Source organism: Anser cygnoides, chromosome 11 (assembly GCF_040182565.1).
Source record: "Anser cygnoides isolate HZ-2024a breed goose chromosome 11, Taihu_goose_T2T_genome, whole genome shotgun sequence".
Taxonomy (NCBI): Eukaryota; Metazoa; Chordata; class Aves; order Anseriformes; family Anatidae; genus Anser; species Anser cygnoides.
In genome coordinates, this window is record NC_089883.1 from 20,494,086 (window position 1) to 20,509,177 (window position 15,092).

At 44.1% G+C, this 15,092-nt stretch overlaps 1 protein-coding gene across 1 annotated transcript in view; it reads right to left on the reverse strand.

Moving 5' to 3' along the window:
• Nucleotides 1-1,983: 1,983 nt before the first annotated feature.
• The window catches only part of TNFAIP8L3 (TNF alpha induced protein 8 like 3), a 46,263-nt gene continuing 33,154 nt past the window's right edge, over nt 1,984-15,092 (reverse strand). The window contains 1 exon segment of the mRNA XM_048060223.2: nt 1,984-5,057. Within this exon segment, the coding sequence (XP_047916180.1) occupies nt 4,495-5,057 (563 nt within the window). The 3' untranslated portion in view covers nt 1,984-4,494.

Genomic DNA, 15,092 nt, shown 5'->3' on the forward strand with positions numbered 1-15,092 from the left:
CACATCCACAGCCTTCCCCTCATCCACCAAGTGAGTCACTTGGTCATAGAAGGAGATCAGGTTCGTCACGCAGGACCTACCTTTCATAAACCCATGCTGACTGGGCCCGATCGCCTGGTTGCCCTGCAAGTGCCGCGTGATGACCCTCAAGATAATCTGCTCCATGAGCTTCCCTGGCACTGAGGTCAAACTAACAGGCCTATAGTTCCCCGGGTCTACCCTCCGGCCCTTCTTGTAGATGGGTGTCACGTTTGCTAGCCGCCAGTTGACTGGGACCTCCCCTGATAGCCAGGACTGCCGATAAATGATGGAAAGCAGCTTGGCCAGCTCCTCCGCCAGTTCCCTCAGTACCCTCGGGTGGATCCCATCCGGCCCCATCGACTTGCGTACGTCCAAGTTCTGTAGCAGGTTGCCAACCATTTCCTCGTGGATTATGAGGGCCTCATCCTGCTCCCCATCCCCTTCCACCAGCTCAGGGTACTGGGTATCCAGAGAACAACTGGTTTTGCCACTAAAGACTGAGGCAAAGAAGACATTAAGCATCTCAGCCTTTTCCTCATCTCTTGTAACTAAGTTTCCCCCCACATCCAGTAAAGGACGGAGATTCTCCTTAGTCCTCCTTTTTGTGTTGATGTATTTATAAGAACATTTTTTGTTATCTTTAATGGCAGTAGCCAGATTGAGCTCCAGATGAGCTTTGGCTTTTCTAATTTTGTCCCTGCACAGCCTCGCAACATCCTTATAGTCCTCCTGAGTGGCCTGCCCTCTTTTCCAAAGATTATAAGCCCTCTTTTTTCTCCCAAGCTCAAGCCACAACTCTCTGTTCAGCCAGGCCGGTCTTCTTCCGCGCCGGCTTGTCTTTGGGCACGTGGGGACAGACCGCTCCTGAGCCATTAAGATTTCCTTCTTGAAGAGTGCCCAGCCTTCCTGGTCTCCTCTACCCTTCAGAACCACCTCCCAAGGGACTCTGCCAACCAGTGTCCTGAACAGCTCAAAGTCAGCCCTCCGGAAGTCCAAGACAGCGGTTTTACTGATCCCCTTCCTGACTTCGCCAAGAATAGAGAACTCTACCATTTTGTGGTCGCTCTGCCCAAGACAGCTCCCGAACACCACCTCTTCCACCAGTCCTTCTCTGTTTGTGAACAGAAGGTCAAGCGGCAACCAAGTCATAGCCTGCCTGCTGCACGATGGCTTCCAGCTCCTCTTGTTTGTTACCCATGCTGCGTGCATTAGTGTAGATGCACTTCAGTTGGGCCATTGCCTTCTCCCCCGGCCTTGTCATTGTTCCCCCTGGCACACCTCTAACAAGTCTTATTTCAGCCCCATCCCCCTTCTCACCTAGTTTAAAGCCCTCTCAATGAGCCCTGCCAGCTCCTGGGCTAGGATCCGTTTTCCCCTTAGAGACAGGTGGGACCCGTCTGCGGCCATCAGGCCGGGTGCCAAGTAAAGTGCCCCATGGTCAAAAAAAACAAAATTTCTGTGTTGGCACCAGCCTCTGAGCCACATGTTTATCAGGTGGGCTTTCCGTGTCCTCTCTGTACCCCTCCCTGCCACTGTACGGATGGATGAAAACACCACCTGTACTCCCGCTCCATCCACTAACCGTTCCAGTCCCCTAAAGTCCCGTTTGATAGCCTTCAGGCTTCTCTCTTCAATATTATCACTGCCAGCTTGGACTATCAAAAGCGGATAGTAGTCAGAGGGGCAAACCAGGTTGGGAAGCTTTCTGGCGACATCCCTGACCCTGGCTCCAGGGAGGCAGCAGACTTCCCTACGGGTAGGGTCAGGCCAACAAATCGGGCCCTCTGTTCCCCTGAGAAGGGAGTCACCTACAATGATTTCCCTTCTGTCTGTCTTGCTGGAGGTAGACCTTTTAGGTTGAACAGTTGAAGGTAGCAAAAGTTAGATTACATCCATTCCTGCCTCTTATTGTTTAATTTGAGTTCACATTGGATGGTAGAAAAATAAATCAAAAGGAAAAAGGACAGTAATTACACATCTTTAATCCACAAATATGATAATACATCATGTACTTAAAGTGACCTGGACATTGCCCATTAGCAATGTCATTACATACCACACTACTAGTACAAAAGTAAACAATGAATATACCAGATAGGCAAGTATGAGAAATGCTCAAAAACATTTTATTTCATTAAGGCTACTCAGATTTGTAAATGACAGATGTTCAGCTGGCCTGTCTAAAATATCAGATTTTGAATATTGATACTTGCAATGCACAAAAAGGAAGTCACATACATAGGATATCCCTTTCTTTTTGGATATCTTCGATGTTGAATAATCTTTTTGTCTGGCTTTAAAAAACAACATCTTATATTTGTTTGCCACAAGAGAAACAAACACGCAGAATCTGACGTGCACTGGGACAGGAGTGTTGGATATAATAACTACTATTCAAAAGCATCAGTTGACAAGTATGTGCTCTGAGAAAGAATGCAGCTAATGGTGCATGTAAATATGGCTCTGCAAATGTCTCAACTTGCAACCTTGTAAGGCAAATCTTAATAGACTTTCCATCCCAAAAGTTTATACACTATTACTGTGCTGTGCTGCAAAAGAACAGTTTACCTTAATTGCTACTAAATATACTTTTATGGTTGAAGGAAACATGAGGGAAAATTACATCATTACAAACTGCTCTGGTAATGTCTCGTGCTGCCATTTTTAGTGTTCCTCCTGTGCTCCAAAATGCATTCTCCTAGGAACAGATAAAAACGGTTCTTGTCCAAACCGTAGTGAATACGTGATCTAGGTATGTGTATTCTTACCTGTATGAAAGTCAGTAGAATGGTTAAAATTGCTTTTGCAAGAGATGAGTTACAGCTATTCTGGGATGAGGAAAGAGAAGAATGAAAATAAAATTTTGAAAAGTTTTCTCTACCACCACATTATTTAAGAGTTTAATGGGAAAATATAAATTTTTGTTATCTTGAAGTAATGGGTGATAACCCTTGGAAGTTTTCCTTAGAGAGGAATGGCTTCTTGCATTATGTCAATTTTAAAGTACATAAGTCTCTGTATTATAATATATGAAAGATGAAAGGTGTTTTCTCTAGGTAATGGGATTGTCTGCTCTGTGTCATAGTAAAGGAGATGCTATGTGACATTGAAGCCTCAGCAGACTGAGGTGAGTCTGTGGGATAAGACGCAGAAAGCAAGGAGAGGAGAGATTTCTGCCCATGCTCCCCCTACTTAGGGACAGGCAGCACCATCATCTGAGCTGCGAGATCCTGCAAGCAGCAAGCTGGAGTATCTGCTCTGCTCTGGTTCTCCCTTTATCCCAACAAAACTTTCAAGAAACCAGTATCTCTTTTCAAAATGTTTTTGGTTTCAAGACATCTGTATATTTCATTTAAAAACAAAACAAATAGCTTGTTTATGAAACTCACCAGAGTCACTGGATTTAAGAAGGCTGTGGATATTCTGCACTAAGATGGCACTGCAAGCATAGCAGATGGAGGTCCTTTTTTGTCACAACTCTGTTTTACTGTAGGCACAAATTCACATCATGGGTATGGTAAACCATTTTACCTAGGCTGAATGTTACCTTTTGAGGATATGAGATGTTAACATTGCTTTATAGATCCACTGATTTCTTCACAAGTGCAATTTCAAAATCTTTGCTGAGTGTTTTGCTCTGCCAGGCAAAACAGTAAGAGCACAAAGAGCAGCATAACCTTCAGCCTAAACTCAGCTATGTTACCAAATACCCAAAATCTGAGAGGGAGTACCAATGTTGTAGTACTTTGTCTAATTTTCTAATTACCTTTGAGCTTGAAACACTGAGCTGCTTTTCAAAATTAAAATGAAATCTTCTCTTATTAGAAGGTATAAACCAAAAATCTCTAATGAGAACATTGTTTCATGGAACAGCTCTTTAAATTTTCTACCACTTCTACTCAATTTGTATTATTTGTTATCCCCTAGTAGACTTAAATACCATGTGAAATCAGAGATGCATTCTCACATTGATTCCTGATCCATTCGAAAGGAGAGAGCTTAATCCATGAGAGCCCTACCTTCTGTCTAAGCCTTTTCAATTAGTGTGGGAATAATAAAAACATACACACCAAGGACAGCCTGGGGGGTAAATTCCATGCATTGCTCTTTTTCCATCACTTATTTTTACACAGCCATGCATTGGAGCTTACTTTCTTTCCTATGCTCAGCCTTGACCACAAAGCTAGTAAGATCATGATGTATAGCAATCTATTTCTGAACAACACACGTCAGCAGCCTTGTTCATGCCACTCCTTGGAGAAGACTCAATTATCCGTGAACAAAACATTAACATTGATAGCTTTCTGATTTAGGTGTTCCACTTCATTTTGAGCCAAGTGAGCACCTTCAGGCTCCTGCTGGAGACTGTAGCAAGAACAGTAGAAAGGAAGCTCACGTGCTCACCACAGCTCATGAAGGGTGGCCAGTTCTACACAGAAGTTTTTGGTTGATTTCTTGTTTCTGAGTGTAGTTTCAGAGGATCTTCTCATCAAGTAGTTTGTTGATGCCATCGCAGATCTTTTTGAGGTATGGCCGACAATCCCCATCAAGACTGTACAGGGCAGTTAGAAATTCCACATCTGCAAAATGATTGAAGACGTGGTTGATACGCCCATGGGATCTCGGTGTCAGGTGTCGATCTACTAGTTCATGCACAAGGTCTTTACACTCATTCAGAAGTTCTGCAAGAACATTCCTATCAAAAGTGTATTCTACCTCGTAGAAACTGACAATTGTCATGGCAGTTTGGTTCAGCTTCTTCCTGAACTTGTCTACGATTTCCATTTCTTCTTGGTTGAACTGATTATTTCGATAGAGGATCCCGATTTTTATTGCCACTTTAATCAGGTCTTTCATAATTTTATGGGCTTCCTTTTTGTTTCTGGTGTGTTCCTTTGTTACCTTGTACAGCTCATCAAAGATTTCACTGCTTGTGTCATCGATTAGCATGTTAGCCATGGTTTTAGTGGCCATTTTGCTCAGGATCTTTTTCTGGGCTTGCAGTGCAAGATTCTTGGAACTGAAACAATCAGGACCTGTTTCGGGATAGCAGAGAAAAGAGAAAATGTTAATTTTATTTGGTGAATCATTTTCACAAACAGGTAAGAAAAGTAGTACTCGTGTTTAACTGAGGTGTTGCTTATTTAATTGATTGTTACGTATGGTCATGATTTGCAGTAACAGGAACATTTGCAACACTGAATTCCCAAGTATATCCATGGACTTTCAGACATCCATGTTTCAGGTCTTGTCATTGAGGATTTTTGCTTACAAGTGACGAATAGGATTTTGTGGTGGGGGATACCTATGCCACCTCTTTTCTAGTCACCGGCTCAATAGCAAAGCCTTTTCTATTCCGTAGTTCAATGTTAAAGCTTTATTGGCAGAGAGATTCGTTGAGAGGTGCTTATGAAGGTAAATAAGCTATCACGGAGAAGCAAAACACAATACCCGCAAACACATGCGTGAACCTGAAAGAATTATTCTTTTGGCCACTAGGAGACACTGTTGCTCCGTGGTCAGACAGCAGCGGCATATAAAGGCTAGTAAATCGGAGCTGGGCATTTCTTTTGCTTTCATCTCCACAGTTCCAGTTTGTTACCAATTTACAAAACTCTAGGCTGTGATTTTTGCAAAACGTTGGTGCTTCAGTGCATGCAGTTCCTGCCAGATGAAAATACCTCAGCTATTTGCTGGACAGTTGTCAAATAAACGTAAATATCTTGGATTTTTCTCTCTTTTACGTATCTTTGCAGGTTCCACTCAGGATAGAACCTGACCACATAGTTCCTTTGGAGCATGTGGCTACTGTTAATGAACTTTATCCAACGAAGCTCTATAAATACTGGTAGAGCTTAATTTGACCTTCCTCTACTTTTCACCTTAAAGTTTTTTAACTGACCCTATGTGGCCAGACTAAAGGAAACAGAAACGTCTCATATGAAATAATCACCCAGTTTAGTACTGCTGCAGTGGAGTCCCTGTAGGAGCCAAGGGCACTTTGTCATCGTACCAAAACAGTGACGAGTGACGAGTGTAGCTGGGGGAGCTTGGTCTGATGTGAGGGGAATGGATTCTATATGACCTTTGCTCATGCTGCTGTGCTCTCACCCCAGCCTCCCTTCCCTCTCGGTGCTTCCTACATTGTCGCATGAGGCAGCAGTAAGTAGCACCGAGAATTTAAAGTCCTCTGTTTAAAAACTGTTTTCCACGTTCGCTAGAATGTCACGTTAAAGTTGTCATCTTTCCCTGTGTGCTACAGCTGTACTACTGAGCAACAGAAAAGAGTATCATTTAATTTCAGCTGAACCACCACCTGGAAAAAAATAATTCAACACACTTAAAAGAATTGCCTGTCATTTGGAGAGAAAATTGTGGGCCTGATCTGCTGACTGGAGGAAATAGAAAAACTTGGATTTAATCTCAAAATGATAAAAAACAAGACAAAAGCTTTCTTTCACTTTGCAGTACAGGGGTATATAAATAGTATCTGTGATGAATAATTATGTGCGCTAAACACAGTAAAATGGAAGATTAGTATTAGTGTCTGTTTCTGTAGCAAGTGTTTGCTATTAATCAAGTGGATGCGGTTGTTCAGTATCTGTTTTGATCAGAACCTGCAAATAACTGCAGTAAGCTTTTATAATATTAATTTGACTGGTATTCATGCTAATTCAGCCACTGTGTTGTATTTCCCAGCTGCCAGCCCGGCTGGGCCCCTCCGTGCTCGGCCCTCACAGCACGAAAGCTGTGCTGACATGCTGCTGGGCTGTGGCGTGAGGTGAAGCAGGGCCTGAAGGCCTGGCCAGACCCCACACACGCACCCAGCCCCACACACGGATACCAGGGCGTCCATGGGGGGGGGCCGGCAGTGGCCTGGCCACCAGCGGGCTCTCAAAGCCCACAGGCGGTTAGCCACATCATTAAGGTCTAGCTTCTGTGTGGACTGCAGGTTTACAGTGGAAGCCTTTTCTTCCAGCAGCACATTTCCCTTTAAACGTCTTTGCCTCCCACAGGCAGCACTTCTGTTTTCTGTTTTGTAGCAAAACAGATCAGCAACAGCATTATAGATGCCATTAGCTTTCAGGAACATTACACCAAACCTGAAGAAGAAAATGCATCCCCTAAGCATGCCACTTCGCTGGGTAGTGGTTAGCCTCTGTTACAGAAATCCTGGCACCAGAGTTTTCACTAAAGCAGGGATGGGTTTTGCCTACAGATTTGCACTCATCTCTAAACCATCTGAAGAGTCGTATATGATAAAAGCTATTCCAAAAGTCCATGCGAAGGGATCGATCCCACAGCAATCTCCCACCCTTCAGAAAATGCACTTCCCCAGACCCGTATTTCCACAGCGGCGATACCAAACCCTTTCTGGCGCCAGGCCGGGGCAGCCGGGGTGACCGGAGGGCTCCCCACAGCTGGCATGGCAGGGCCTGGCGGCACACAGTCAGCACCGTGCTCAACTCAACTGGCTGCGACCAGCTCCTGCACGCAATGCCGAGCGGGACAAGGACGCCTTCCATCCACTAAACTTAATAACAGGCTTGCCTAATAACAGGATTGCCTAATAGCAGAAGTGTGGAAAGAGTTCAGTGACTCTACAGAGGGGATATCTGAGTTTTATAAGTATTTTCAGAGTTTTTGAGATTAAAAGGCAAGAGCATCTGTAATATTCTCAAAACGATGGCTGTGCCAAGTACAAATGGTTAGAACTAAATGCTCAGCGACTGCATTTTCATGTAAATAGCCATTCATCCAGTATATACATGACAGCAGAGACAGTACAAGCATGGGAGAGAGTGTGGCTGACTTTCTGGAAGCAATGACGTGGACGTGGAAACAACTACCCCGAGCAGATGAATCCATTTCACTCTCACTTAGCTCCCTTAGCCAAAGCCTTAAAAAAGTCTTGCAGCCAGGCTATTTTCTCCCTGGCAAGAGGCTGAAAGATGTATTGCTGTGAGCTCTGGAGGGAGGGCTTGTTCACAGGTAAAAATCTGCAGGGAAGGAGCTGATCTTCAGATTTGGTAGAGTTTGCCAACTGCAGATTTTCTGCTAAGTGTATTAACAGGCTTGCTTTGAAGATAAGGGGATATGAAGCAATTTATCTGGTTTTGTCCCACCTGTGGAGTTAAGTTTGCTTGTCTGACACTGGGAATTGTTACTACGGTGCCTGCTGCAGCTTGTGCCAGTTCATCAATCAGCTCGGCTGCTGACTCCACCTCAGCTAAAGCCAATGACAGCTGTGTGTGTTATTGCCCATTGAAACGAGGAGTATAATACCATGCTGAGTTACACTGCCAGCCTCTGGCAGCAGGTGGTGTGCTGTGCTTTTGGGTCTGTGTTGAAGTGCATGTTTGTGGGGCACTTGGTGAGCCTGCATGCGTCCCACAGAGGTGAGTGGGGCTGCCATAAGCTGCAGGAGGGGGCTGAGGGCATTGAGGGGCTGGGGGGAGAAGAGGGTCAGGAAAGGTCCCTGCCTCGGTGCTGTAGCTGTCCTCTAAGTTAGCAAAGAGCTGTGCCTTGAACTGAACAAGAGAAAAGTACATAAGAAAACAAAGATGATGAAGAGGCTGAATTATTTTTAATATTCCTGAATCCTCAATTTTCAAATGCAATGCAGCATCTGCAGCAAGAAGCAGGCTTCAAGGAGTCAGCAAAGCTGCTGGAAATGTGGGCATCCATCCAGCTGCTAGCAGTGCTCGGGCCTGGGGGAGATGGACTAAGTCAAAGGACAGATATACCCTCTGAGTCTGCTGCTGTAAGAGAGATCTGTATTGTGGAAATTGCTGGGGGAATGGGCCCACCTGTGCACAAAAGGGATGTGTTGTGTTCATGACCTCAGTGATTCATGTGACCCAGTTTGAATGCGTCTGTGTGTCTTAAGATAGTGCTACACCTGCCCCAGAGCCTAGGGAGTGCAGGTGCTGATGAGAATGAATGAGGCAGTGGTATTGTAAGCCATAGCACTGTGCAGGCTGTATCATGAGGTGTGGCTTAATGATGGGACTTGGTAGGTCAGGGTGATGGCTGGACATGATGATCTTAAAGGCTTTCCCAAACTAGATGATTCTATACCACTCCTATGGGGTGTTAAATGAGCAGTGGATAACTACATGGCTGATCAAATGTTGCTGCTGTTGCTGACAGCTTGTTTAAGTATAGCCTGGTCGCCTGTCTCTTTCTTGACATAAATAGTTTACAAAGCATAAATAATGCTTGTGGAAAATAAGAGCAGGAAGCTTTATTAACCTGTTAGGTAAAATTATAAACACAAGAACAAGCTAGTGCTATTTTAGAAAGAAGAATATGTAAAATAAATAACAGAAACCTCTTATTGCTCAGTGTGCAACCATCAGATAAAACATTTAGAAGTAGCAAGCAGCAAACTTGCGCATTGTACTTATCCTTCATGTATCACTTACGCCGTAAGATAGGTTAGAAAAAGCAAATGGTGGAACTTGGGATTTCAAAATAGCTCTAAGACCAGGCAGGGGAAAAAAGTATAGAAGTACTTCTCCCACAGTGTTTTAGTACAGCTCGCTGGCTGTAAGTGTGTGTATTGCTCTTGGACAGCTACGGGATCACTGCAGAAGAAACATTCAGTGTTTCCAGTAACTTTAAGCCAAGAAATCCAATAGACCAGATGGAATATATCAGCCTTCAGGGAGGGCCAATTTAAACATGTATAAGCACAGGGGGCCGGTGCGCTCGAACTTTTAGCACTTCTTAATGGTTACCACGAGCATAAGGGGGCTGTTCACTTCTGCAGGGGAATGGGAGGTTCAGGAGTGATAATTACACAGCCCTGGGGCCAAATACCAGTACCCAAACTTCTGAAGTCAGGCTGAAATGGCAGCAACAGCCCCGTACAGAGGAAATGTCACTGAATGGAAGGGGGAGGGGGGGGGGAGGGGAAAGAACACTTTGCTTCGTGCAAGTAGCAATCACTCCACAAAAAAAAAAAGGCACTTTCTGGGGACCTCAGAACTGGAGATGCCTAGTGATAATCTTATTTTCAAAACACAAGCCAGCTGCTGAAATACTTTACTAATATAATGTTGCTGCATAATGGAGTGAGCCTTTCAGTGCCTGGCAGAGGAGCTGAGGAGCTCTTTCAGCAGTGAAGAGCCGTGCAGACAGAGCAGCCAAGCTGCTGCCAGTGCCTCTGCCTGGCCTCCGGGCTGCAGCCAGGGAGGAGCTGCTCAGTTGTTGCTTCCACCTGATCCGCTGGGGCTGGCCAAGTGCTTTTCCTGCTGCCCCCCCAGAAGCTGGATGTGAATCAGTCTGTGCTGCTGTGTCTAAAGGCAGGAGCTGGCAAGGGGAGTCTGGATAACAGTGTTGTCCTATGGCTGGAACTGGGCCTTTGTGTGGTGGCCTTCAGGAGCTGCCCTGGCTACGTGGCAGCTGGTGCGGTGCTGTGACTGCACAGCTGCTGTGTCTCCAGACAAATGAGGTGTTTCACCCCAGTCATGTCCTGATAGCTTGTGAGGCAGGAGCCAACCCCTGACAAAAAGGCTCAGTGAGGACCATCCTCATGTGCTGTGTCCCAAGTGGAGGGATGCTGCAGTGACCATGCTGCTGCAGGGGTGTCTCTGGGGGCAGCCTGCAGAGGACAAGCAAGGCATGTGGGCAGCCAAGTCACACCTCTGAGAATGGCTGCCAAACCCTTAATTTTGCTAATCTGATAACATATATCAGAACCAAGATCTAAAGCAGGCTGCTAACATCTAATTGCAGTGTTGGTACCTTTGAGGACTGATTTTCAAACACTTGGTTTAAGCTCTGCGCCTCCTGTTTGGTGACACACAGGGAAGCTGTGGCAAGGCAGCAAATGTCTGGCTGACTTCTGGCAAGTGTAAGCAATGCAAAGGTCTTGCGTGAGCCTCAGGGTGCTGCACACAGACTATGAACAAGCTTTTTCTTATCTGGAAATGCTCAGGTATTGCAGAGATGAGTAAGTCTCACTGCCACAAGTGCTAATAAAATAGTGGTGTTTAAGCTTTGCTATACAACTGAAAGTTTTTGATAAACTAATCACTATATTTTATAAACAGGTTAAAAGTCTTTCAATGTTACTCACTTTAATAGCAAGTGCAAAATACATCAAAGAGACTGAACATCCATACTCAACAAAGTTTAACTCTGGCTGATGCTGCAAGACAAAACACTTGCACACTGACAGCAAGCTTCGATAAGGGGGGTATTTGCAGCAGATGGTGCCATAACAAACCAAGACTTTGCTGGGGCTGAGCTTTAGGGAAGGGGACTGTAGGGAGAAACTGCTCTTAGTGGGAAACCCCAGCCCTGCATATGAGTAGCTCAGGTCTGGCTGTGCAGGAGGAGTGGCAATCATCAATTATCATTGATCCTATTCCTATATTTTGAGATGGAAATAATTTATGGTTATAATGGCAATGTTTTTCTTTAAATGGTAACTTTAACCAAAAACCTTTTAGAGAAGAGAAACATGCTGATGTATTCACAACACAAGAGCAGGTTCCTCAGTAGATATGGATAGCTTGGAAACCAGCAGAGAGCTCTGTGCAGGCAGTAGAGGACATCTAGAATTAGTGGGGATTTTTTTCACCTTCAAGCTGCGATTTTTTTTTTTAATATATGCTATCCTGTAAATTCTGGGCATCAACTCAGCGTTTTACTACAGTCTCTGAAATATTTTGTGCTTAATTGCATCTTCCCCACAATTCATCACATTTCCTGTGACTCCTACACCCTCTTCTTTTTAAAGATGATGTACTTTTTGTTAATCACAAAACTACCTTATTTTTTAAAAGTCTAATTACACAAGTAATTATTGCTATAGAAAATTAAATTTGTTTTAATGTCAGGACATGTGACTTTCATAACAGGACAGTAATAAGTTCCTTATGTGCTAAGAAACTGCTTCCTGCTTAGACAGGACATGTTCTTTGGGAGAACATCTTACATATAAGGAACAGTAAGACAATTCTCTTGTTAAGGGGAAAAAAACATGCCAGACTTGTTTAGAAGGATATGACCAACATATTCTTCAACACATGTAATAATTACCTAGAAAAGATCTTCTTGCAAAGGTACTATTTGCCACTGAGTCTCTTATAATCCATGATAAAGCTTTCAAGATCTGTAACTACCCTTTTTTTTACATAGATGCAACTATTGTGGCAACTCCTTGTAGATGACTGGCAGAACTTGCTTGCAGTGCTACTTCATGATCAGTTTCCAGGCTGGCAGATTCCATTTTGTGCAAAAACTTGGGGAAAATTAAAATTGCAAGCACTGAAAAATAGAAAACCTGCCTGCATCATTCAAGCATGGGAGATGCAGGAGCTAGAATCACCTCACCTAAAGCTGTCGAGGCTTTCTGTGTTCAATACACAGTCATTCTTGCTGCTGGAGTGCAGGGACAACTCATCTCTTCAAAACAAACAGCCTGCCCCTCCAAGAGGAGGAAAGGAGAAATGGAGCCAGGACTGAGAGCGTTGAGCAGTGTGGCAGGTGCTTTATGCCTTTTGGGTCTCTGCTCTGAGCAGTTGCTTGCAGAGGCCCAGAAGCAAACCTCCTGATTCAACCTCTGGCTGCTTTCCTGGTGTAGGCGAGGATTTGGAGCCTGGGAGCAGCTACACCCTGCTTTCATGTCTGAACACTGTGGTGCTTGTAATGGGTCTTAAGGGAGCCCAGCCCGATTTCATGAATGACTTTAGGTTCTTTCCTGCGTGTTCTTTAATATCCTCCACTGGCAGTGCGAGCGAAGATGAGGGCTATGGAGTTATTTGGGATCTTGTGGTGTTTGCATTCAGTAATTACCACACTCATAGCTCCTGGCTAACAGGAGGTGTAGGCTTTGCAGAGCATCTGTAGCTCAGATGCTTTTTATTCCTTCCCCAGCAGTCTCTTTATCACACGGGAGCCACTGATTCTCGGTAGGAATATAGTAATATGTTAGGAGAGCAAGGCTTTGAAATATCATCTCTAAATATTAAACGAGGCCTCTGCAGTATGTGTGATTAAACAGGCTATTGGGTTCTGGTTCACTGATTTTTCTTTCCCCCATTTCTCATGTGCTCAGGAAGAAAATTGAGGGTTTATTTTTGTGCTTGAAGCTGTTTCTTGTTGCAGTAACTGCTCCTTCTCCAGAGATACAACCCCCTTGCCTTTTACATGGAGTAATTCTATTTTTGACTCTGATATATTAAGAATGGCATGAAAAATAACTACATCTACGCTCTAGGGATGTACAAAATTCCGTGAGAAAGCAAGCAATCAGGACCCCAAGGACGGCTGGTCCAAGGATGCTGTGAAACTCAAAGATGGCATTGCTCTGTAGTGTGGTATGAGGCTGCAAGAAAATGGGGGAAAGAGTATGTCTGAACAAGGTCAAAGTGAATAACTGATTAAAACCCAATAGGCTGTGACTGCAGAAGGTGCCAAGCAGTTGCTGACCAAGCAGGCTCCCCAGGGAGAGGTGAGGGTGCGTTGATGGCACCATGTCCCTGCGGAACTGAAGCAGCAGCTCTGCACAGCATATGGTTCTCGTCACTGTCCTCCATCATGCTGGTCAGAGGCATCCAAAATAGCCCACCTTGTCCCACGTAAGGGGAGCAATTGGAGGCAAAATGTAATTCATTATTTTTAAACTGAAGATATTTGGGCAGTCCTGTTTGCTTGAAATGTTTTGAGGACACTGACACAGTGCAAACCCCAGATGGGCAGGAGGAACACTTAACATTGGTGTGTGCATAAATGGGAAGAGGCCAAGGGAAGCTGCTTCAGCTTGGGGTTGATTTGAATGAATGGCATCAGCGTATCTGGAGAATGAGGAAGACATTTTTGTGAACACCATATGCTGTTGTTTTACTTCCTTCATAACTGCTTGATAACTAGGTTTTGAATTAGGAAGGTGATGGACAAGAGGGAAATTAAATAATGGCATAGATGTGGTATATCTGAGGAGAAAATACTGTGGCTCTCTAAATAAAACACCAAAGAAACTTGATTTTTTCACAATTAGCTCCAGCCATGCTTCCAAACTCTGCTTAAAATAAAGTCAAATGAGGGGAAGATAGCAGGCAACTTTCCCAAGATAGGAGCGGACACTCCAGGCTGATCATAATGTATTTAGAACTGTTGAGTCATACAGCTGGAACAGACATCTCATGATGAGACCTATCCTTAAAGAAAACTAAGGATGCTAAACCTGCTGCAAGTGTTAAGGCTTGCTAGGGGTATGAAGGAGCTTGAAGTCAAGTTTTTCCTGTGGCTTTTTAATTAAAAAAATAAATAGCTTTGTTAGAATTGACTCAGCAGGTGTGTAAGTCAATTAAGAAAAATATTCTTTTGAACCTATACCTTGAGTCATGCTTAGTGATAGTATTTTGTATGTCTCAGCATCATTACTTACAAGGTATGTGGGTGCTGCCTATGTCTGTGTATTTATAAAAGCTTTTCCTTCCAAGAATGTGAAGGCCTAGGTTTGCAAAGATACTTAATGTATTAATAAGTGCAGTCAAAAATCTTAATCCCTAGTCTGGGAATATTCAGGGAGAGAAAAGGACTTTAACTTCTCTAGCTTTTTTTTATTGTAACTGTGATTTTTTTCAGGGTGAAGATGTGCTCCAAGCTAATTGGCTGCTCGCTGTTGTAGTGACCCTCCTGGTTGCAGAACCTCTCTTGGTTTTTGCCCAGTTTCCCACTCATGGTGCCTGCAGGATGGGGTGCTTTGCCTTGGTTACTCTAACCTATGCTTTACCATAATAGGCTATAAGACATCAGCCCATGCTCTGCCCTCGTAAACTGCGTGGAGAAATTTCATTGCTATTTGAAGCAGAAAGTTTTATTTTGCTCAGCAGCAATTAGCTGATGTTGTGTGCTGTAGTTTTATAACAAAGGTGCAATACCAGATGGGAATATTGCTTTTGCAAGTCTGTGAGACCTGAGGGCACCCTCCCTCTCTGAGTGAGAACTGATAATATCAGTGCTTGACTGGTGGCCGGTCTGCTTTCTTTTAACTCATTAAGTGTTTTTTCCCCCGTATTGAAAGCTTGAAGTTTCACTTAGAGTTCTACCCT